At 32.5% G+C, this 23,392-nt stretch overlaps 1 protein-coding gene across 1 annotated transcript in view; it reads right to left on the bottom strand.

Moving 5' to 3' along the window:
• LOC145243411 (pre-mRNA-splicing factor 18-like) overlaps nt 1-23,392 on the bottom strand; it is a 43,430-nt gene that overhangs the window by 15,623 nt on the left and 4,415 nt on the right. The window contains exons 2-7 of the mRNA XM_080106265.1: nt 21,865-21,972; nt 16,869-16,946; nt 12,742-12,855; nt 8,657-8,803; nt 5,920-5,988; nt 1,572-1,712 (exon numbers count right to left, since the gene is read on the bottom strand). Of these exons, the coding sequence (XP_079962391.1) occupies nt 1,572-1,712; nt 5,920-5,988; nt 8,657-8,803; nt 12,742-12,855; nt 16,869-16,946; nt 21,865-21,972 (657 nt within the window). The remainder of the gene's footprint in view (nt 1-1,571; nt 1,713-5,919; nt 5,989-8,656; nt 8,804-12,741; nt 12,856-16,868; nt 16,947-21,864; nt 21,973-23,392) is intronic.

Here is a 23,392-nt window from a genome sequence, read left to right as displayed (position 1 = left end):
GCTTGCCCAGAATTCTCCCTAGATTAAAAGACAAAATAAAGAAAAATCTATATAATGCATATACCTGTGACAGAAAGAAAATACCATGCACCAAAAACCGTGTAAATTGATGAAGCAGTTTTATTTTTAAACTAGCAGATTGTCCAGCCTTGCCCGGTCATAAAATATGCATAAATATTATATTTTAGTTCATACTATGATATTGTCCCATTAATTACCGTTCATTAACCCTTATCCTTGAATGGCTTCCGGGCATTGATAAGTGATGACTAGGGCAACAGCATATTCTTTTGATTGTTTTGACTCTTGAGTATGTACCCATTGATATCTAATATGCTTTTATATAAAGTGATGTGGTTCTCAGTTGATTAACTGTGTCAGATATATACTCGAGAGTTAAAACAAAAAGAATATGCTGTTGTCATAGCCCTAGTGATGACTCCTTTGTAAAAAAAAAAAAACAGAAACATATGTATGCCAGTATTATGTTTTTTCTAAACAGTTCACTTCTTGTAAGTAAAAAAATACTTTAGCTGAGATCGAAACCAAAACCTAAAGACAGTGAGTCAAATACGATAACCATTAGGCCAGCTTGACACGTCCTTAAAAAGTGTTTTCAAACTTATTTATTCTTAACATAAATAACCTGTCATGTGAACCATTCATGCACGCACATTCACGAAACAGTTAGAAAACAGATAAAAATCCAACAACCACTAGCAATTTTTCAATTTTAACCCCTTAGCAACCCTTTTTTCCAAATGAAAACTGATTAAAAAGTTTTCCATGTCTGAATACCCTATATACCATATATACTGTAGATAAAATATTCATTAAGTATATAGGTTGAGAAGTGTCCTCTCACACACACACACACACACACACACACACACACACACACACACACACACACACACATTCTCATTTTTATAAGTATATAGATAAGAAAATTAAATTTTGTGGCCCAATAAACAGCAATAATATCACACCACCATCTTTAAAACAAGGAAAATAACTCTAAATATTTCAAACTTGTGAGATTTTAGAAAGCCATTTTTAACCTTGGAACATCATAAAAACTAAAATTTGCTTAAAAATGATTTTCTATAAAAAAATAAAACTACTTGATCAATATATATTACTGTCACACGAAAATTAGTGAGATTGCTTTTTGATTTCGGGGAGAACAGATCGTGTGGAGACCGCTGTTCCCTGGAGATGTGACTCCTCTTCCTCCTTATCCACCGTCTGACGCTGTCTATGAAGAGAGCTTTGAAACTTTGAAAACTTATTAAGAACTGAACGATATTTGTAAAAATATTTGTACATAAGTGTGAAATTAATTCTGTAGAATAGAATTTCATGAGTCTGTTTTTCTTCCTGCCTGCGGCGTCGATATTCGCCTTCAGCATACAGGATTCAATGTAACAACCCTCAGAGAAGGACTAGATGATACAAGCCGAGAGTTCCAGATAAACAGGGGTCCTAGTCGAGCTTCATCAGTGTGGGGTTACAAATATACAATTGTAAAAGACAAAAAAGAAGTAAGAAATTGTTGCATTCTAATTTACCCTTTGTTTGAGCTTCCTAAAAAGTGGCTTCAAGTAAACAACTGTTTGGGAATGGGTAGCACTGCTCATCTTGCCTTTTTCCGTTCTTTTGTGTTCCTCTGGTCGACTGTTCAACTCTTCACCCCACAATTTTAAAATATACTGCAATAACATCAAGAATGGATTTTAGTTGAACAAGTGGAGAGCAAAAACATTTCAATAGCAATGAGAATGATGAGTAGAAATCAAAATAAAGTAATAACTTGTAGTCATTGTGAACATAAATGCAATTATAATTATTATTTGAGCAAGAAAAATGAAAAAAACATTTACTTGCCACCTAATGAAGACAAAGTTAGATACAAGGTTGTTTTCAGAGAAAAAAAGAAACAATAGAAAAGGAAAATAAAGCAAAGAACAAGAGAACACAAGAAAAATAAGGAGAAAAACAGAGCGAAAGATAACAAATACAAAAAAGAAAAGGAGAGGAAAAAATATAGAAAATCCAAGGGGAAAAAATTCAAAAAAGAAAAGGAGAGAGGGAAAAAAATTAAAAAAAAAAAAAAAAAAAGGAAAAGGGATGGGGGAAATAAAAAGGAAAGGAGAGATGAAAAAGATAAACAGAGAGGGAAAAAGAAAAAAAGGTGAGGGGAAAAAAGAAAAGGAGAGGGAAGAAGTAAAAAAGAAAAGGATGAGGAAAGTAAAATAGAAGTGGAAGGAGGATAAAGTAAAGAAAGAAAGAGGGAGAAAAGTAAAAAAGATAAAGAGGGAGAAAAGTAAAAAAAGATAAAGAGGGAAAAGTAAAAAGGAGGGGAGGGAAAAGTAAAAAGGAGGGGAGGGAAAAGTAAAGCAAATAAGGAGAGGGAAAGTAAAGAAAAGAATGGGAGGGAAAGTAAAGAAAAGAATGGGAGGGAAAGTAAAGAAAAGAAGGGGAGGGAAAGTAAAGAAGGGGAGGGAAAGTAAAGAAAAGAAGGGGAGGGAAAGTAAAGAAAAGTAGGGGGGAATGTAAAGAAAAGAAGGGGAGGGAAAGTAAAGAAAAGAAGGGGAGGGAAAGTAAAGAAAAGAAGGGGAGGGAAAGTAAAGAAAAGAAGGGGAGGGAAAGTAAAGAAAAGTAGGGGGGGGAATGTAAAGAAAAGAAGCGGAGGGAAAGTAAAGAAAAGAAGCGGAGGGAAAGTAAAGAAAAGAAGGGGAGGGAAAGTAAAGAAAAGAAGGGGAGGGAAAAGTAAAGAAAAGAAGGGGAGGGAAAAGTAAAAAAAAGAAGGGGAGGGAAAAGTAAAAAAAAGAAGGGGAGGGAAAAGTAAAAAAAAGAAGGGGAAGGAAAAGTAAAAAAAAGAAGGGGAGGGAAAAGTAAAAAAAAGGGGAGGGAAAGTAAACAAAAAGGGGAGGGAAAGTAAACAAAAAGGGGAGGGAAAAGTAAACAAAAAGAAGGGGAGGGAAAAGTAAACAAAAAGAGGGGGAGGGAAAAGTAAACAAAAAGAGGGGGAGGGAAAAGTAAAAAACGAATAGGGGAGAATGAAAAAAGAAGGAGATGGGGGAATAAAATAAAAGATGAAAGAGAAAAATGCAAAAACAGAAGCAGAGGGAGGCAAAAGTAAAAAAAGAAGAAGGGGTGGGAAAAAGTAAAAAGGGGAAAAGTAAAAAAAGAAGAGAAGGGGGAGTAAAAAGTAAAAAAAAGGGGAAAGTAAAAAGGAGAAAGGTAAAAAAGTAAAAAGGAAGGGAGAGAAAAAAAAAGAAAAGGAAGAAAGGAAAAAGGAAAAACGGAGAGCTAAATACCTTTATTGTAAGACCAATCCATGATTATAATTCAAGTGCCCCCTCCCTTCCTCTACATACACATTGTAAGTTTGTCCTTTATACTTTTACTAGCAGGAAGACCTGACATTGCCCGAGATTGAATGATGTTCAAGGAATTTTCACACTCCCATATTTTTTATTGCCATCGAAATTGGTGAAATCAACCATTTTTCAATCAAATCGATTGATTGTCTGCTCTAGTTGGGGACCCATCATGGTGCACTGGAAGGAAGGTTCACATGATTTCCTGCAGTAACTTAGTCTACAATACATTGTAGATAACCTACTGTTGATTTTATAAAATTATTTTTTTATATATAACTGGCGAGGGGTACCCGGCGTTGCCCGGGTGTTTGTGGGGATTAAAAAAAAAAAAAAAGTAAGTATGAGAATCGAACCCGAACCGTTGAGGCAACGTTGTAAATTAAAGTGTGAAAAAAAAAAAAAAATGCGATGTTAACCATTGTCCCACCACGAGATGCTAATGGAAACACGTTTGAATTTATTTAATTAGTTGGATTTAGCAGGTGCCTGTTTTAATGAGTTAATGAGGTCAACTGTAGGATAGTATTGATTTACTGCTGAACGCTTTTTTTTTCACACCCCCAAGATGTTATAGGAAAAAGACTAACCCACATCCGGCGAGCGACAAATATTGAATATTTATCTTCCCAAAATCGAGCAAATTAAATAGACAGACGAGCTTCATTGTTAACTGTGAGATATTACGATTTTTATGTGATATAAAAAGTTTTAAAAAGTGGTTAAGCGAGCGAAAGAAGCATTTTGTAGACACAGAAAAAACGAACACACATACGTACATTTTCGCTTTTATATTTATAGATGGCTTGAATTAAAGTTTAAAATGAAAAAAATCAAGTATCATGGTTCAATTATGCTTTAAACAGAAACATTTATTTCAAATGCACCCCTGCTATATAAAAAAAAACAGTACTTGTACAGTTTAATCAAGACATTAAAAAATGAAAATATCGTAAAAAGTTATATTATATAAACCCGTTTCGGACTAAAGATCTCAGGAAAAAGATTTCACTTAATTTGGTCAAGTAGTTTTTTTTTTACAACGGAAAAACACGTTTTTATGAGAGTGCGTTGAAGACAGCCATCTTGGAATCTTTTGAACACGCCACGGGGAGATAACTCCAGTTAAAGCGTCAACACTCCCTCCCCACCTTCATTACTAGCTTTTCTTCCCAAAAATCGAACCTTTTACTCGGTATAACAAATAGCTTTTTCATTGTAAAAAAGAACTACTTGATGAAATTAAGTGAAATTTTTTTTTTTGGAGGACTTTGTTCCATAACGGATACGTACATTATAACTTTTTTTTTTTTTTTCGATATTTTAATTTTCTAATGGCTTGATTAAACTGTACAAATACCAAAACACCTACTATTGATTTTATATGCTGGGCTTTTGAGCTTATGTGATAATAAAACTTCTCAAATGATCTTGTGGTGTTAGGCTGTACAAGGTGCTAACTGGTCAAAATCCCTTGTTCCTTCTTTCATCAGACTTTATCGATTATTGATACTTATCGAAGACACTCCAATACAAAACCTATCTTAGAACACTGCCAGATACATAAAGTACACTTGTGTGAAAATTCATAAAAATCTGCCCAGCCATGTCAGAGTCTATAGAGAAGGAACTCTCACACACGCACACACACACACAAAAAAAAAAAAGTTCCTTTTATATAATAGTAGAGATTCTATAATTGAATTAAACTGTTCTTTGAAAATTAATCTAGTATTTGTCATTAATTTATAATCTGTGTATGTTTTAAAATTGAATCGCTATCTCTATTATTATATAAAAGTCACTTTGTGTGTGTGTGTGTGTGTGTGTGTGTGTGTGTGTGTGTGTGTGTGTGTGTGTGTGTGTGTGTGTGTGTGTGTGCGTGCGAGAGAGTTCTTTCCTCATGAATTCCGAAACGGCTGAGCCTATCTTTTGCAAATTTCACACAAAGGTAATTTATATGTCTGGCAGTGTTCTTAGATATGTTTTGTATAGAAATTCCTTCGATAAGTATTGAAAATCAAAAAATACAATCTTAAAAATAGTCTTTCTTCTCTTGTAGATAAAAAATAATTTTACAGGAGAATATTTTACGTTACACCAGAGAATATTTTACGTTACACTGGTGTAACTTAAAATATTCCTCTGTAAAATTTCTTCCTTTTTTTTTAATCTATAAGAGAGAAAAGACTATTTTTAAGAAGGGATTTTTTTTCAATTTTCGATGCTTATCGGATGAATTTCTGTACAAAACATATCTAAGAACACTACCAGACATATAAATTACTTTTGCGTGAAATTTACAAAAGATAGGCTCAGCGGTTTTGGAACCTATGAAGAAGGAACTCACAGACGCACACACAAAGTGATTTTTATATAAGAGTGTAGATATAAAATTAATTACATTCTCATTTGGTTGTATCCTTTTGTAATCTTGCAAAAATGAAAAAAAGAAATTATTATATTCAAGTCAGTTTCTTTACTGACTATGTACACTCGTGTATCACAGCGAGAATTCAAAATACTGACTTACTTTGAGGAAACGTAAAACAATTTCTTGATCTCTTTCACGGTCAATTTCACCAAGTTCTTTTTTCATTTTCTGTAAAAACAAAGATAAAATGTAAGACATACTCGAGGAAAAAGTGCTTCTTGACATAAGACTCCTTGCTAAATACTCTAAATAAAATTCTAATTTTAGAAAATACATCTATTAGTTATGGTGATTTTAAAAAAAATCCAATATTTTTTTTATTATTATTTAAGAAATTCACATTTCACTAAATGACTTGGGAGCCATCATTTTTTAAAAATTTATCACATTACAATTTGCATTCAAAGTAAGTAACAAGACAAACGTAGATCGAGATACTGTATACTCTTGATTTGTTAAACACTGTGTGTGTGTGTGTCATTTGGGTTCCATCATTAGTGTAAGTGTTCTAAGTTTCCCATCTTCATAAGATCAGCTAAGATTTAATGGAAACCCATCTGCCTATCAAGATCACTTGCTGCCGACCTGTCAGTCGATCTCTCCATATCTATCTAATTTGCTCCTCGAATGTTTGAGAGTCAGTGTCCCACAAACATATTTACTTTATACTGGAAATCCGATACATCTGCCCCTACCTCCCAGTTACTCTCAGTTTACCTCAACTGGAAATAAATACTTCCTTCTGAATTCTCTATTCTGACCCTTTACCTAGTTTATTATGTATGACGTCATAAAAAAATGTAACATGCGATCACAGCCGAGATTGAACTCGCTACACGAGTTTGTAGTGTAATTCAAATCTTGTCTAGCTGAATAATTGATGCTTCACCAGGGCTAACGAGTATTTTTATCGTGATGCCATCACTAACTAGATGGGTTACCGACCATGGCTTAAGAGTGGCCCATCTACCCTCAAGAGAAGGATAAACCATGCCAGTTTCCCAACCTGGAATTTTTACCTCGCTGTACATACAGCGCCTCGCCTTCCCAAATCGTCACCCATCCGGTACTGGCCAGGTTCAATGTTGCTTAACTTCGGTGATTTGGCGAGAGCTGGTGTGTCAACATGATTGTGACTGTATGCTGTCACTTTGTATCAATCTATCACTTTCATATGGTCATCCACTTATACATTGTCTTCGTATTATCATCTACTTCCTAACTAATATTTTTCTGCCATCCGATCTGGAGGGGTGGGGCAGTTTATTACATCACAGAAACTATGTTTTCATTTTTTCAACTCAATAGATCCATTCATATTGTCCTTTATTTTCATAGTATCATTCACTTCAGCATCACTTTCGTATTGTTGTCTATTCTCTAACTAACATTTTCCAACGATCTCGGCTATGGAGACAGTTTAGGTTGCATGTGCAAGTGAGATTGCAGCATTTATTGGTCGAGTATTTGAATTGGTACCAGTTTAGTTTTCCTTATTTTTTAAAACACTTTTTTCACTCACAAACAAGGTACATTGCCACTGAGGCCTAAAAGACTATAATGAATTAATGGCCAAATTTAGTGGGAGGCATCCTAAGTGGAAAGTTGTGCAGCAAGATATTTGTTCATATTACATTTAAATTTCTGCATGTTGGTACAGCCGAGGAAGCAGGAGGCAATTCCAGAGGAAAAGAAGCTATTTGAACAGAAAATTATTTGGCATCATGGGATCTCTACAGTGAAAAGATAGGATTTTGCTGCTAGTTAGATTATTCAGGGGAGAGGGGGAGGACAAAAAGTGCAGTAAGTACACTAGAGGATATTTTGTTGAAGCTCTTGAAAATCAAACACATGGTTTGGTAGACAGCGTGGGACCTATTAGGTTAGAGACTCTTTTTGCAATCCTCTTCAAAAGGATGAGACTAATGGCTGATGTACCAGTCCAGATGTAGCAATAATACTCTATGCATGATGAATGGTGACTTTATAGATATAGGATACTGGCAGATGAAAGAAGTTTTCTAGCCATGTAGAGAGAGCCCACTTTCTTGGCAGTATCTTCTATGTATTTATTCCAAATCATGTTGCCTGTGAATGTTAGGCCAAAAAGTTTGAACATTGGACTTTCAGAGCAGGTGTTATCAGCCATAGCAATCTATGGTTGGAAAGGTTTCTTATAATTGTCAAAGGAGATTTGTCTTAGCAATATTGAATGTGACTATTCATATTTGACCTCATTTTCTAAGGATTCAGACTTGGATATATGCCTACATGGTGGAAGTATAGTATGGTATTAATATATACAGTTTACAATAGTATCAATATATAGATGACAGAAATACTTAAATATCAGATGTTTTACATGCTGGCATGTGTAGGATGGTTTTTAGAAACTAACTTATCTCTGGCCAAGTCTTTATTTATCCATCTTTGTCTCAAATCATTCCTTATTACTTCTTCCCATATTTTCCTATACCGTCCTTTACCAATTGATTACTATTCTACATCTACTAACTCAAGCACTTTCATCCATTCTTTAAATGTGACCAAACCAACACAGTTTCATGTTCTGCGCAGATCTTATGGTGTTCAGATTTAATCTTCCTCTGAGGTTATCAGATCTAAGCTGGTCTATAAGACTCATATTACATATCCATTGCATAATTCTCATATTATTTCTCTCCATGCAACACATATCCCCAACTCTTACTGACCAGGTTTTACTTCCTTCCATACATGATTACACTGCACACATATGTCTGATACACTTTTCTCTTAGTCAACAGTGGTAATGCTCTGCTGGTTAGTAATGGTTAGTAAAATCTAATGAAATTACTTCAATGTCTTCCAGTGTTGTGCCATCATCTTTAACTGATACATCATTTGATTGGACGACACCGTCTGTAGTTTTGATGAGTTCATTGAGATATTCTTGATCCACTTTGTCTAGAGCAGCCTTGAAATCATTTTGATAACCTTGACCCTGGAAAATATGAAAAGTACAAAAAGATTAAATTTTCTAACAACAAACATTAAACTGTATTATTTAGATTATTCAGACTACTGCTCTCAGAGTGTTATTTTGTCTGAAAGAACCTGTGGTGTAGTGGATAAAGTACTTGGTAACATTCAGTTGTACGTTACACTATTCTCATAATTGAAAGTTCAATCCTCAGTGTGGACGATACTCAAAATACAATTGCGAATTACTTACGACTTCTACCCAATCATGGTTGACGGAATGAGAATATGTTACTTCCATGGATTAAATAAAGGTTTCCATTTCAAATTCCGTGCAGATTCCCAAAGTTTGGCAAAAAGCATTCCCGAGTGCGTCAAAAAGCATTCCAGAGTTCCGAAAAAAACATTCCCTGAGTTCAACAAGATACACCTGAAGGTCGGAGGTTATATTGACTGAAGTGTTGTGAAAATAACACTCAAAATGAGAACAGTAGTCCGAACAATTCAAATAATATGAATACTTGAACTATCTAAAAATTTAATTTCCAGACAAAAATATCTGAAAGGAAATTGGCTAAAACTATAATAAGTGTTATAAAATTTGTTTTATTATAATTAAATAATTTGTTATATCGAAACTAAAAGAATACTTGTGCCAGAACGGATGAAATTAATTCCCTGAATTTGGTCACACTTTTGTATCCTCTAGCAAAGATTAAAATCAAGATATAATTATACTAAACTATCTAAAATCCTTAGAATTAATCCTTGATCTAAATCCATTACATTATTTTGATTCTAGAAAATGTCTCAAATTTAAGGCTTAAGCTTAAGGGACCTTTAGAAAAATTGAATTCAGGCAATCTTGTTTGATTACTGTCTAATGAATATGCATTAAATTTAATGCAAATATGATGTATTTGACTTTTAAACAGAAGTTGTACCCATATTATACCCTCTAATGACCTTTGAAATACTATTGTTAAAATTTAATAAAAACTGGAGTTATAAATTTTTACAAAGAACTTTTACTCCCGCTTTCCATAAAATTAAATTAAACTAAATATAATCAACATTACTCACCCTTACACCTAGCAACTGTGTTCCACAATTCACAATGATTGGTTACTTAGTTAAGAATTGAATCTTGGACATACAAATATATAAATACTAGATTTTTTGCTCGTTTTTAATGTTGACTTATAAAGCACTTTCCCTTGATACTAGCGCACAAGTTCATGTATTTGGTGACTTCAATGTCCACCACAGTAACTGGCTTGGATTCTCTAATTACACAGACGCAGCTGGTACCACAACACATAGCTTCTCTATATCTCATTCCCTATCACAAATGGTTACGTTTCCAACTCGTTTCCCTGACCCACAAGAACCACACAGTTCCTGATGATTGTGTTACGAACGCCCACAGCCCACTTGGGAATACTGATCATGTAGTGATAATAGTTGAAATCACCCTAAACTCTAGAGCCAAAATGGAAGAGTCATTGCTCAAAACAACAAGATATTATAAAAAGGACGACTGGGAAGCCATCAGGGATCTCATTAGAGACGACCAATAGCGAAATATCTTTTCACTTCTTGCTGAACAGTGTGCAAATGAGACCACTGAATGGTTCAAAACAGCAATTGAAGCACATGTCCCCACGCGGAAATTTTATAGCAAGCCCCCACTCTCCCCAATGGTTTACTTCCACATGTGCAGTTGCCATCGTGCAAAGGCAGCACGCGTACCACAGATTTAACAGACATAAATCCAGTTCAAACAGACAGAAGTATATAGAAGCCAGAAGTAACTGTAAGAAAGAAATAGTGACAGCTAAGAGAGAATTCACTGAAACCACCCAAAAACGCATCAAAGCTCAGAAATTAGGAACCCGTGACTTCTGGAAAATCTACAACAGCATAGTAAATAATGGGCAATCAATAATTCCTCCACTATCCAACAAGTAGCTCCAATCCTCTCCAAACTTTACAACAAATGCCTTAATGAATCTTGCTTTCCTGTCTGCTGGAAAACTGCTTCTGTGGTACCAGTTTTCAAGAATTCTGGCGAAAGAACTGACCCAGCAAATTACCACCCCATTAGCCTCCTCCCACTTTTTGCCAAAATATTTGAGACCATAATTAACCAAGCTCTAGTCCATCACCTTACAGATACTAAACTTCTTACTGACGAACAATATGGATTTAGGCAAGCCCGTTCCACAGCAGACATTCTAACTGTAATCTCAGAGCGTATATACCATTCACTTGACAAAGCAGAGGAGAGTAGAGCGGTAGCTCTAGATATATCTAAGGCTTTTGACAGAGTATGGCACAAAGGTCTTCTCAGGAAAATCAGATCATACGGTATCACTGGAAGAATACTCAACATACTCAACATAATTAAATCCTTCTTAAATAAGAGAAAAATCCAGGTTGTCCTCAATGGCCGTACATCTAAACAATATGATATAAATGCGGGAGTGCCTCAGGGGTCTATCCTTGGACCTCTATTATTCCTAATATTCATAAATGACCTCCCTGACAAAATTGTCTGTGAGATGGGTATATACGCTGATGACACCACACTCTATAACAGACACAACAGGAAAATAAATGAACACATATCTAAAGAAATGGCAGAAACACTGGAGGATGACCTCCAATCTGTAGTGGAATGGAGACAAAAATGGATGGGCATATTCAATGCTGCTAAGACTAAACTTGTTTCCTTCAATAATTACATGAAACCTTCTCTACCACCAATAGCAAGGGGCAAAGACTTTTTATCTGAAAGTACATCTTTTAAACTCCTTGCCCTAATGTTCACAGGAAACATGAGTTGGAACAATTACATTGAGAGCATTGCCAAGACCGCTGCGAAAAAGGTAAGTTCTCTCTACCATGCTAGAAACCTACTAACGCCTGAAAGTATCCTGTACCTCTATAAGGCCACCATTCGCCCATGTATGGAGTATTGTTGTCGTATTTGGGCCGGTGCATCTGCTACTTGTCTCTCACTCCTAGACAAGGTTCACAAGAGAGTCACCAACCTAATAGGTCCTGAACTATCATCCAAGCTTCAGCCTCTGTCCCATTGATGCAATGTAGCATCCCTCTGCCTGTTCTACAAGTACTTTAACAGTGAATGCTCCAACGAACTGTAAGCACTTGCACCCCCTCAACGTAAATACCCCCAACAAACCCGACAAGCAGTAAAATCCCACCCCTTCACAGTAGAGATCCCTAGATGTAAGAGAGCCTTCTACTCCAGTAGTTTCTTCCCCAGAACCGCTAGACTTTGGAACTCCCTGCCAGGTTCCTGCTTCCAACTGTACTGACATGCAGAAGTTCAAGTGTAACGTGAACCGACATCTTGCTGCCCAACTCCCCACTTAGTACCCCTGTAGCCTGTGCCCCTAATAGTAGCCCCCTACATCAAAGTGACAATGTGCCTTGTTAGGGGTGAAAATGCAATAAAAAAAATAAATTTTTTTTAAAGTTACTGAATACCAAATTGATGGTTGAGTATTGGTTAAATTTGTGCTCATTTTTGCATTAAATAGTAATCCCCACTAATTCCTATTAATACTTAACTGTTCATTGAACGGATACCATAATATTTAGCTTGCTGCACCTTATCATAACAAAGGTCTATACAAAATTTCAGCTACATTGGCCCAGTAGTTTCCAAGAAAACTTCTGAAGTAAATGTGGTATGGTCATGCCTAATCTCTAACATCAAAAAAATATCATAATACTTAGTTTGCTGCACCTTATCATAGCAAAGGTTCATACAAAATTTCAGCTAGATTGGCCCAGTAGATTAAAAAAACAAAGCGTAACAGACAAACAGACTAAAAGAAATATAATATAGATATAAGCGTACCTAACTTAATAGCGATAGATATTTTAGTATTTACATAAATTTTATATATTTTTGTTCAAACGACTTACCTTATTTACATCAGGTTCCAGAGTTTCTAATCGTTTTAACCTTTGGTAAGATTCGTAATCTGTCTCTCCAAAAAGTCGTACAGGTTCTCCCCGGTCTCTTAATCTGCGAATGACCTGCAGTAAATGTAAAATACAGTGAAATATTATAATTGAAAATATGCAGTGTATATTGGATGATCACCATGTCATGCAAGAAAGGTAACAATAAAAAAAATAACCACCTCCCTATATATACATACATACATACATGTTTAGATGTTTATGGGAAAATGTTTATTCAATTATATTTCACCTTTTATTTATGCCAATCCTTCAATTTATGAGGCTCAATGTAACTACAGAGCATATACAAATAAATGAGAAAAGGTCTATATTCTAAATTTCAAGATGTTGTCCATCTTACCGTTTATTTCTTTAAACATGTTGAAATGTTCAATTCTTAATTTAATCGTAACAAAATGGCAATAATCAAATGTCAAAATATACATAATAAAAACATTTATGAAGGTGATAAATAAAATTAAAATTAAGCAAAGTTTAAATCTAACTAATCAACTGTAACCATCATACACAAGTTCAATGAATTTAATAATTAGTTTCGTATAAAATAAACCTCACATTTTGGATCTGAACGTTATCAGTATTATCTGAGAAAACAAATATAAACTAATCATAAATAATGAATTAATAAAATATTAAAGAAAATATTCTTATGTTAATTATGACAAAAATTAATTAATATGCAGATTTAGCGTTGGTGACTCTACATTAAAATTCAAAGATGGTGTAACTACAAGAAAATACGATTGCAATTTTTCTTCCGATTTTCGGATTTTGTAATCATGACCATATTCCTTTATTTTCTTTTAAAGTTGATGAATTCCTTTTCTTCTGATGAATAAAGGCAGAATAAATAAAAAAAATTGACATAATAATTTAATGTATAATTCTGCACTATGAAACAGGTGCTATCAAGAATTGAACATTTTAACATACTTAAAGAAATAAATGGTAAAATGGATAACATCTTGAAATTTTGAATATAGATCATTCATATATACACACACACACATACTAGCAGGCCGCCTGGCATTGCCCAGTCATAAGATACGCTTAAATATGGTATTTTAATTCATGCAGATTACATATTTATTATTAGAGAGACAATTCTCTATCAATTATTATATTGAACTTTATAGTAGTAAGGTCAAAACATATATGACTTGGATGCCAGTAATCAAAACCAAAACATACATTTCTCCATTCTCATTCCTCTGAGCCACACCCATATATATATATATATATATATATATATATATATATATATATATATTCACTTGTCATCTCTTTTTTAAAAGATGGAATTGCCCGATCGTGGGCACACAGTCCACAGAATTTTAACACTATAGTTACATACATTCCAAGATCCAAATATTTATTTTTCATACAAAACAGCTCCTCCAGCATTTCAGTACATTTTTTTACAGATCTGTTTTGTTATACAAAAAACAAACGGTTATTATTATGTCAATACTGTTTCTTTTCGTGCATATACTCTTTAGAAACATTTTTAATTCTTTGCTTAGATAGAAAAAAAAATGAATGACAATATAATGCTACAAGAAGAAAACAATTTGTTGAACAAATTTTGCTGGAACAAACTGAATGTCTTTGTTTTATTTCGACTAGTCTGCAATTGGTTCAATAAAAGTTAGGTGGCCTTGTTTCTGGTGCATTTTAGGTCCACTCTGCCAATCTTTACCTTCTCTCTTGAAAAATCGCTAGTTTTTATTACTAATTACCTGGGCAAACTCTACTGGAGAATATTGACAGGGTTGCTCAAGCATTGAATGGACAAAATCTAATTACTTATGAAAATGGTTTGACAAGTATTTACTCAACTTTGGATTAAAAAAAAACATTTTGTACTCTGCAGGGAAGTAGTCCCATTGTAATGTGTTCTACAGATGAAAAGTTCTTGGAATGAAACTCTATTCATGGAAATTTGCCACAGACATTGTTACACTAGTACAAGTATTGGGGCTTATGACCATCAGTTGATAAGATTGGCCCTCTTCAACCACCGGTCTAGTCCAAGTAAAGGCTAAAGTTGAATCTTTCAGCCAATGGTCTTTATGTTGTATACTTAACAGCTATTCAGGCACTACGATCACATTTGCACATATCAAAGGTTACCACTCAAAGCAAACACTGAATGAAGTGAGATCTTATCCATCTGCATGGTTACAGTATGTGTATTTTTCAGCCACTGCAGACAATGTAGCAATATGTCTTTAGTTCTACCTACCGCATGCTGCCTGGAATGCAGTGAAATCACTTTAGTTTTTAATTGTGTTCATTTGCAGATGATTTAAACTCATACAAAAAAATATTTGGGTTGTAAGGGAGATAATTGTCTTTGTATTCTTCAATAAAAGGATTTGAGTTATTCCCCTTGACTATCATTGCCCCCCCCCCTCCAGTTGTCCGGGTAGCACTATTAATTTTTAAATAAACTATAGTGAAGTATATTTATAATTGCCAATTACATAGCACAACAATAAAATATGAAATTTCGTTCATTAGATGATATGTGATGGGACATATACATGTATATATATATATATTACATAGAAAAATGTGAGCATGAAAATTAACTTATAATATTGCAACATTAAGAATTTCTTTTCAAAATTCAATTTAACATGCTATATAAATTCTTAATGCTGCAATATTTTAAGCTATAAATTCATGATATTTTTTACTAGAATATCTTAGTCTTTTTCTTTTCCAATTTTAACAATTAGTCCTTTACTTTTCTAAGCTTAATCTTAACCATATTACTTTTCATGGTCACATTTTTCTATGTAATCCATGATTTTTTCAGGCTTTGCTTTGAAATAATATTTTCTTTTTCGTGTTCAATATCATACGCATTATCAACAATCCATAAAAAAATTATTACCAACTTCTTAAATTGACTAAATAAAAAAATCAAATAAAAGACGTAATTAAATAAATAAACAGAAAGAAGGGACAAAAAAAAGAGAGAAAGAGAATTAACGGGCGACGTCGTAAGCGAAATATTATCAGCCCTAGCATGGCAAAGAGCATCACTTTTGTAAACTCTCTCTATATAACCCAAATAAGAGGCCATGCGAGCGACATTCCCACTATGATTTATTAAGGTGTCGTCAATGACGAAAAAGTTGCTATGGTAACCAACAGCTAATTAGAAGAAATCGTCTCTCACATTCCTTACTAATTCTGAGGAATTTTGAACACTGGTAATTTTATTATAACTTTTGTTTTAAGGAACGAAAATTGAAAATTTATTTTTCAAAATATAGCTGAGAAGGTGACCCATGAACTGTAAAAATTGTTTGAAAATTGGTTACAAAATTAGTGGGCGGTGAAGCTTTGAAGCAGTTCTAAATGAGTAAAACTAACACTTAACCATATATTCAAACATAGTCGTGTTTGAATGATATATTATATTCCATCCACCTGGTTGTAGATTGAGAAACAGCTTTCAGATATGGAGCTTAACAGTAAATGCTAAATAAGGAGTCCCAGACTAACAGGCAATTTATTCTGAGTATATGTAGATTATACTTTGGTCAGATATATCTCCATTAAATGCATACAAATGGCAGATATAAAGTTTATACTTGGCAGCTGACTAGTTTGGTCAAGTGCAGGCTATTAACCATAGTTGGCAACTCATTTAGTGTTGAAAAAAAAGTGGGTAAGAAAAAACATTCTCTATAAAACTTTTGCTTCAAATAAAACTATATGGACATTTCCATATATGCAGCTGGCCTGCTACTTGGATGGGGGCCCACTAATGTGGATGATATCCCTTAATCTGTACAATAAAAAAAAATTTAAAAAAAAACAAAAAACAAAGAAATACACACAAATACACATTGCTCTTTATAATGTAGTAGAAGACTAAACTTAAAATTAAGATTCAAGATAATTTTTTTTTAAATTACCTCCTGAAATTTAAATAACTGTAGCAAAGATAAAGAAATTAGGAAAAAAATTAGACAGAATTAAATTTTAAAAAAATTTCTTTTTTAATAAACACGAAAAATAAAGAAAGAATAAAAGTGAAAACTTACATCTTTCCGTAGTAACTGAACTTCTTCTTTCTTGGAGTTTTCTGGTTCTAAATTAACAATCTCTACTTTTTCTTCACTCTTAAAAATAATTTTTAAAAAAATAAATAAAGTTACCATTAAAAATATATATACATTATGCAAATTTCTTTAAATCCACACAAAATTTTAGTTAACAGCTCAATAGTGTATAAATTACTAGAGCTTATAATTTAATAAATATTCCAAATTGGCTTTAAAAACATTTTTATTCATAAAATTGTTTCTGGTCATTTTCAAAACACTTTTTCTTTGAGAGAGAGAGAGAGAGAGAGAGAGAGAGAGACAGACAGACAGACAGACAGACATACAGACAGACAGACAGATACAGAGAGAGACAGAGAAAAGAAAGAGATACTGCATGAAATAAGAATGCCAAACAGCATTCCATAAGAGGGGATCAGACGTTTTCAAACGGTTTCTTCGCATGAATTTTTTTTCCTATCAAATTAAACCCTAGTTTGACATTAATAAATTATGTGTCGATTTGTATAGATTGAAAATACAAATATTATTGTAATAGTTAAAACAAAACGTGAAAAAAAGAAATATTATTTGAAGACTAGAAAAGATCTGATCCGTTGGGTCATCTATTGAGCTTGGGTTAGATTGTTTGAATCAAGAAACAATAAGTTTGCAATTTGGTTTGGTTTGTTTTACAGCATATCTTGTGATATATCTTTTTCTTTTCAGTCATTGAATGCCTGAACATTAATTATAAAATGGTAGATGTAAGATAAATGTTATTAATGCTTTTGACTAGATTTTGTTATATGTCTTTGTTTCTTTTAAGAATTAAAAAAACAAAATTCTGGGTTAACCTTATAATCTATCTTCCTTAAGTTATTTTTTGTGGTAGTGTCTCATAAGTTTGCAAAGCCAGTTAATTAAAAAAAAATAAAGACAAAACCAAAAATTAATCCTTTTGTTAGCTATATTTCCCCTTCTCTCTTTTTCTATCATCTTCTTTTCAACTATGAGCTAAATAATATTAATACATGTGGTGATATTCCCTCTTATTACAATCTTCTGCTTTATAGTTAGTTTTATTACTTTTGACTATTAACAATCAAAGAGAGATAGAGAGGGAGAGTGATAGCAAAGAGGGTAGAGAGTGTGACAAGAAATAAAGAGAGATGGAAGAGAGAGAAAGGAAGAGAAAGAGACAAAAAGGGGAGAGAGAAGGAGGGAGGGACAGAAGAGAGAGAAGAAAAAAGAGACAGAAGAGAGAGGAGACAAGAGAAAGGAGGGAAGGGAGGGATAGAAGAGAAATAAGAGGGAAGAGAGAGAGAAGAGATGAAAGGGAAAGAGAGAGAGAAGAGAGGAAAGACGAGAGAGAGAGGAGAGACAAAAGAGAGAGAGAGAGGGGAGAGACAAAAGAGAGAGAGAGGGGAGAGACAAAAGAGAGAGAGAGAGGAGAGAGACAAAAGAGAGAGAGAGAGAGGAGAGAGACAAAAGAGAGAGAGAGAGAGAGAGGAGAGAGACAAAAGAGAGAGAGAGAGGAGAGAGACAAAAGAGAGAGAGAGAGGAGAGAGACAAAAGAGAGAGAGAGAGGGGAGAGACAAAAGAGAGAGAGAGAGGAGAGACAAAAGAGAGAGAGAGAGAGGAGAGACAAAAGAGAGAGGAGAGACGAAGGAGAAAGAAGAGACAAAGGAGAAAGATAAGTGAGAGAGAGAAGAGACATGTGAGAGAGAGAGAGAGAGAGAAAAGACAGAAAAAGAATAGACATGAGAGAGAGAGTAAATATAAGAGAGAGAGAGAGAGAGTAAATATAAGAGAGAGAAAGAGAGAGAATAGAGGTAAGAGAGAGAGAAGAGACAGAAGAAACAGATGCTGCATAAAATAAAAGTGCTAAATAGCATTTCATGAGATAGGATCAGAGTATTAGATAAAAACTTAGTAAGAGATGGACGTTTTCAAACATAATTTAATTTCAAGGATGTTTTTAACACAAATTTTGCGGTTTTACTAAATATGTACAATCAAATTATTCCCGATCATTGTATGACTGAATGCTTCTGCTGTTTGTCACATAGAAATAACGTGTAAAGTTGCTTGAATCAGCAGCAGTTGAATTGGATAATTAGCCGTACCGGGTTTTGATCATACATAAGACTAAAATTGTACAACTAATTATGTACGATTATTTGTTCCTGCTGCTGTTTTATTATTGAAGTAACTTTTACATGGGATACTGGGTTTTGTCAGCGCAAAATATCGTAAACAATAAAATGATTTTACTCATAAATTTCAATCGAGAGGTTATTTTTGCAAATATATTTTTAGATTTATATAAAAAGTATTCAGAATTTTTTTTAAATATTATTTTTTTCAATTCTATGTGCTACTTTTATTTCGTTTTTTTTTTTTTTTTTTTTTTAATATTTTCTTTTAAGCCAGAAAGTAAACAAAATAGAAATACAACTTTGTGAGATATTTCAAATTTTGTTATAAATTTTTGTTTCAAAGTTTTAGAATATAGTTTGAGTTAAACAAAAAAAAATCAAAGTTAAAGAAAAAAGTCACTTCAGTTTATTCAAGATTTAGTTTGAACCATTTTACTCCAGTTTAATTAATTAGAAAAACAAAAACAAAAAAACTAGCAGTAGTCGATAATATAAATTAAAAAATGTTTGAGAAAAATTTTTAAAATTATTTCCTTTGTTTTTTTTGTTTTTTTTTGTCAATGTACACTACAAAGGGTGTTTATTCCGAAAGCTGTTCTTAACATACGGAGGTAAGGGGTGTTTATTCCAAAAGCCATTCTTAACATGATGAGGTTGGGGGTGGTAATTCTGAAATGCATTTTCTTATTTTCACCCTCCCCACGACTTTTGGAATAAACACCCTTTGCAGGTTGGACAAGCTGCGCACATTGACCTTTTTTTTTTTTTTTTTTTGGAGAAATGAATCAGATTCGCGTTATCATAAAACAGAATTTTATGCAATATTATAAAAAAAAAAGAAAGAAAAAACTGAAAATAATTTTTTTAAAATAATACTTATTTACTTTCCTCCCCACGATAGTATAAGACTTAAATGTGGGGAAAACTAATTCCCCCAAAAGAAGCACACGGGATTGGAAACATTGCTTCAGTCTTTAGGGATTTATTCTACTTTTTAAAAAAATTTTCTAGTGTTACGTTGCTATTGTGTTAAAAAATTCAATAAAAAGGTCACTTGTAAAATTTAATTAAAAAAAAAAAAAAAGAAAAACTCTCGGCTGAAAGTTGTGACTGACTAAATTCGTTTTGTTTTTGTTTCAATAATAAGGAAATAATCCTGTTTATTTATTTATTTTACAAAGATTTTTAAAAAAAAAAATTTTTTAAAAAAAGTGGCTCACTGGGTTAAAAAAAAAAAGTGGCCCACTGGGTTAAAAAAAAAATTTAAAAAAAAAAGAATTAAAAAAAACATTTTTTTAAAAAATTAAAAAAAAAAATAAAAAAAAAAAATTAAAAAAAAAAATTAAAAAAAAAAAAAGTGGCCCACTGGGTTAAAAAAAAAAATTTTTTTTAAAAAATTAAAAAAAAATTAAAAAAAAAAATTAAAAAAAAAAATTTAAAAAAAAAAAAAAAAAAAAAAAAGTGGCCCACTGGGTTAAAAAAAAAATTAAAAAAAAAAATTTTTTTAAAAATTAAAAAAAAAAAATAAAAAAAAAAAAATTTAAAAAAAAAATAAAAAAAAAAGTGGCCCACTGGGTTAAAAAAAAAAGTCTCAATCTTTAAGAATTTACTAAAAATAATTGCGACTGTGACTAAGCCGGTTTATTGTTTATTTCAATCACATTTTTTTGTGCTGATGGACTTAGTATATCGCTTGTGTAAAAGGGAATATTTAATAAAAATCGGGAGTTTTCTTTTCAGGTATAGACTTAAACAAGATGGTTGCCAAAAATCTCTCGAAACTTCTGAGTAAATTCGTTTTATTGTTTATTACAAGATTGTTTTATATTTTACGCTGACGGACCCAGTTGATCGCCTGTGTTGAAGTTGCTTTAATCAGCAGCAGTAGCAATTTAGTTGTACAATGATCGTAAATCATTTTTAGTTGTACATATTTAGTAAAACCCCAAATTTTGTGTAATTAAAAAATATGAGGAAAAAGTCTTAAAGAAACAAAAATTAATTATCTCAGCTTTTGTACCATAATAATCTGTTAACCTACTCCCTCCCCTTCCACTAAAAACAAAACAAAAAAAAAACTCTTTAACAGATTCACATAACTCAATAGTTTATAGTAACAAGTTAAATAGATGCACCTCATGGAATATCAAATAAATCAGATACATTATAGTTTCTTTATATTTACAATTTAATTCATGACAATAAAAATATATTTAAAAAAAATAAAATAAAATATTGTAATTAATAATTGAAACAAAATTCAATGCAAGATATTTTTTTTTTATTTTTCAACAAAGGAAAACAATATAAATCAAATATTTCAGCTAAATAAGGCCTTTATAAATGAATTTTTTTTTATTTTTCAAGCTTCTTAAATTGGAAAATATCATTTCAAATATAATGGAATCTTTTTTCATCCATAAACTTTAATAATGTAAATACATGCTGGTTTGGTCACGCTCTTTGGCATCAAAATAGCCAATTCATCAATCCAGTTTCACTTTGAGATTAGAAGTAGCATAGTGATCAGCTTAGAAAGATGAAACATGATGCAGAACTGATTATCAAGCTATGTATCTACAGTGTTTGCTAGTGCAATCAAGATCGTCTTAAACTTGGCAATGGATTACTTGGTCAATCTTCATTCAGATTGCATTGAAGTCATTGGAAGGAACTTTCTCAACAGACCCAGAGTGAATGTTGCTATCACAAATTTAATGTAAAAAAAGTTAACTGTGGTATAAAAATATGGAATCCTAATGTGAATAGTTTCACATTAACAGGTCCAGAATTGAATGAAATTTTACGTTCATTTTTTTTTTTTTTTTTTTTACCTTTTCTTTATCATCAGAGTCGTCGTTTGATTGGTTATTTCTCTTATAATATTCTTCTTGGTTTTTCTTCATCAAATCTCCACGTTTAAAATATTTCTTGTTTGGTGGCTACAAAAAAAAAAAGGAAAAGAAAAAATGAAAAATAAACTTTAAAATATTTTTGTTTTTAATCTGCTTTCACAGTGTTAGTCCATACATATTCTTTTCCAAAGTACTCCATAATATCTTAAAACGTTACTTTTTCACACACAAAAAAAAAAATGTAGTATTTTTAGTTTAGATTATTCAGCAACAGTCAGATGAATATGGTATATTGGCTCAGATCAGACCGAAAATATCAGTTCTGACACTTTGGCAAGGATGAATTACAAAAGCTTGATGAACCCCTGATGTCATCGTCAGCTATGCTGGTCTGTACACGTTGGATGGAGTTATTTTGTAATTTAAAAAAAAAAAAAAAATGCAGAGATCTTGAGGTGAAAAACTGTAAGAAAGTTTGATAAAATAAGAAAACTTGGATGGAAATAATCAACAATGGTTCTTCAACAATGGAATTTAAATGGAATCAATCCTCAAGACCATTAAGCTTGGAGATTAGAATTACAGACTGCTGTGCTAGAAAATGTAATAGCCACCAATCGTGTGAAAATGTAATGTTTAATCGAACTGTACATTTTTATTAAAACTACTTCATTTAATTTTCTATTTTTAAGTTATTATTAAGGATTCAAATTCAGAGCTCATGGGCGGCCATTTTTTTTTTTGTTTTTTGTTCTAACAAAAGCGAATGGACACTAGTTTTGTTTTGAACAAAAGAAAAAAATATGTATAATATATGCATTCAGTGATGACCGTTAGGATATCCACAGTAGCACAGAATTCTATGAATAATACTTCTGACAAAGGGGGAAGGTGTGTTGTTTTCTGGGTTGGAATCTATCCATCTAACTTTTATCGTTGGCTAGTTTTTGACCTCAAAGTAGTATTTATTTTTATTAGCTCCTTATGTTAAGTGGCTTCATACATTGTTGGGAGTGATTTCCACAAACACACACACCAAAAAGGAAAAACATCCATATTGATATTAAAACGCATTTATTTCTGAATAATTTACGTGAGTGAAATAAGAATTAATATGAATCTGAAGATTTTTTTTAAAAACGCTATCATTCAATTTAATTATTATTTTTATTAAATGGTAATTTTTTTTTTTTTTGTTGCATGCAATATAGTGTATTTACGAACATTATTGGCTACATATGAGCATACATGCTTTTAATGCAACTCCTTTAAAAGCAGTATTGTTAAAAAATCTGGCCTGAAGATGTTGCTTATCTAAAGGAGTTGCAGCAGAAATATGTATGCACATGTGTAGCCAATAATGTTTGCATGAAAAAATACACTATAATTACGCTCTCTTCTTGTCATTTAGCAGTTTTTGATAAACACTAGTTTCAGTGGATTTATATTTAGCAACAGCGATACAATTTATATATACATATATATATATATATATATATATATGAAC

This window comes from Euprymna scolopes, chromosome 22 (assembly GCF_053919585.1).
Source record: "Euprymna scolopes isolate OS-2025 chromosome 22, ASM5391958v1, whole genome shotgun sequence".
Taxonomy (NCBI): domain Eukaryota; kingdom Metazoa; phylum Mollusca; class Cephalopoda; order Sepiida; family Sepiolidae; genus Euprymna; species Euprymna scolopes.
The sequence above is the reverse complement of the archived record's forward strand: the minus strand, read 5'-3'. Positions and strand labels throughout refer to the sequence as shown.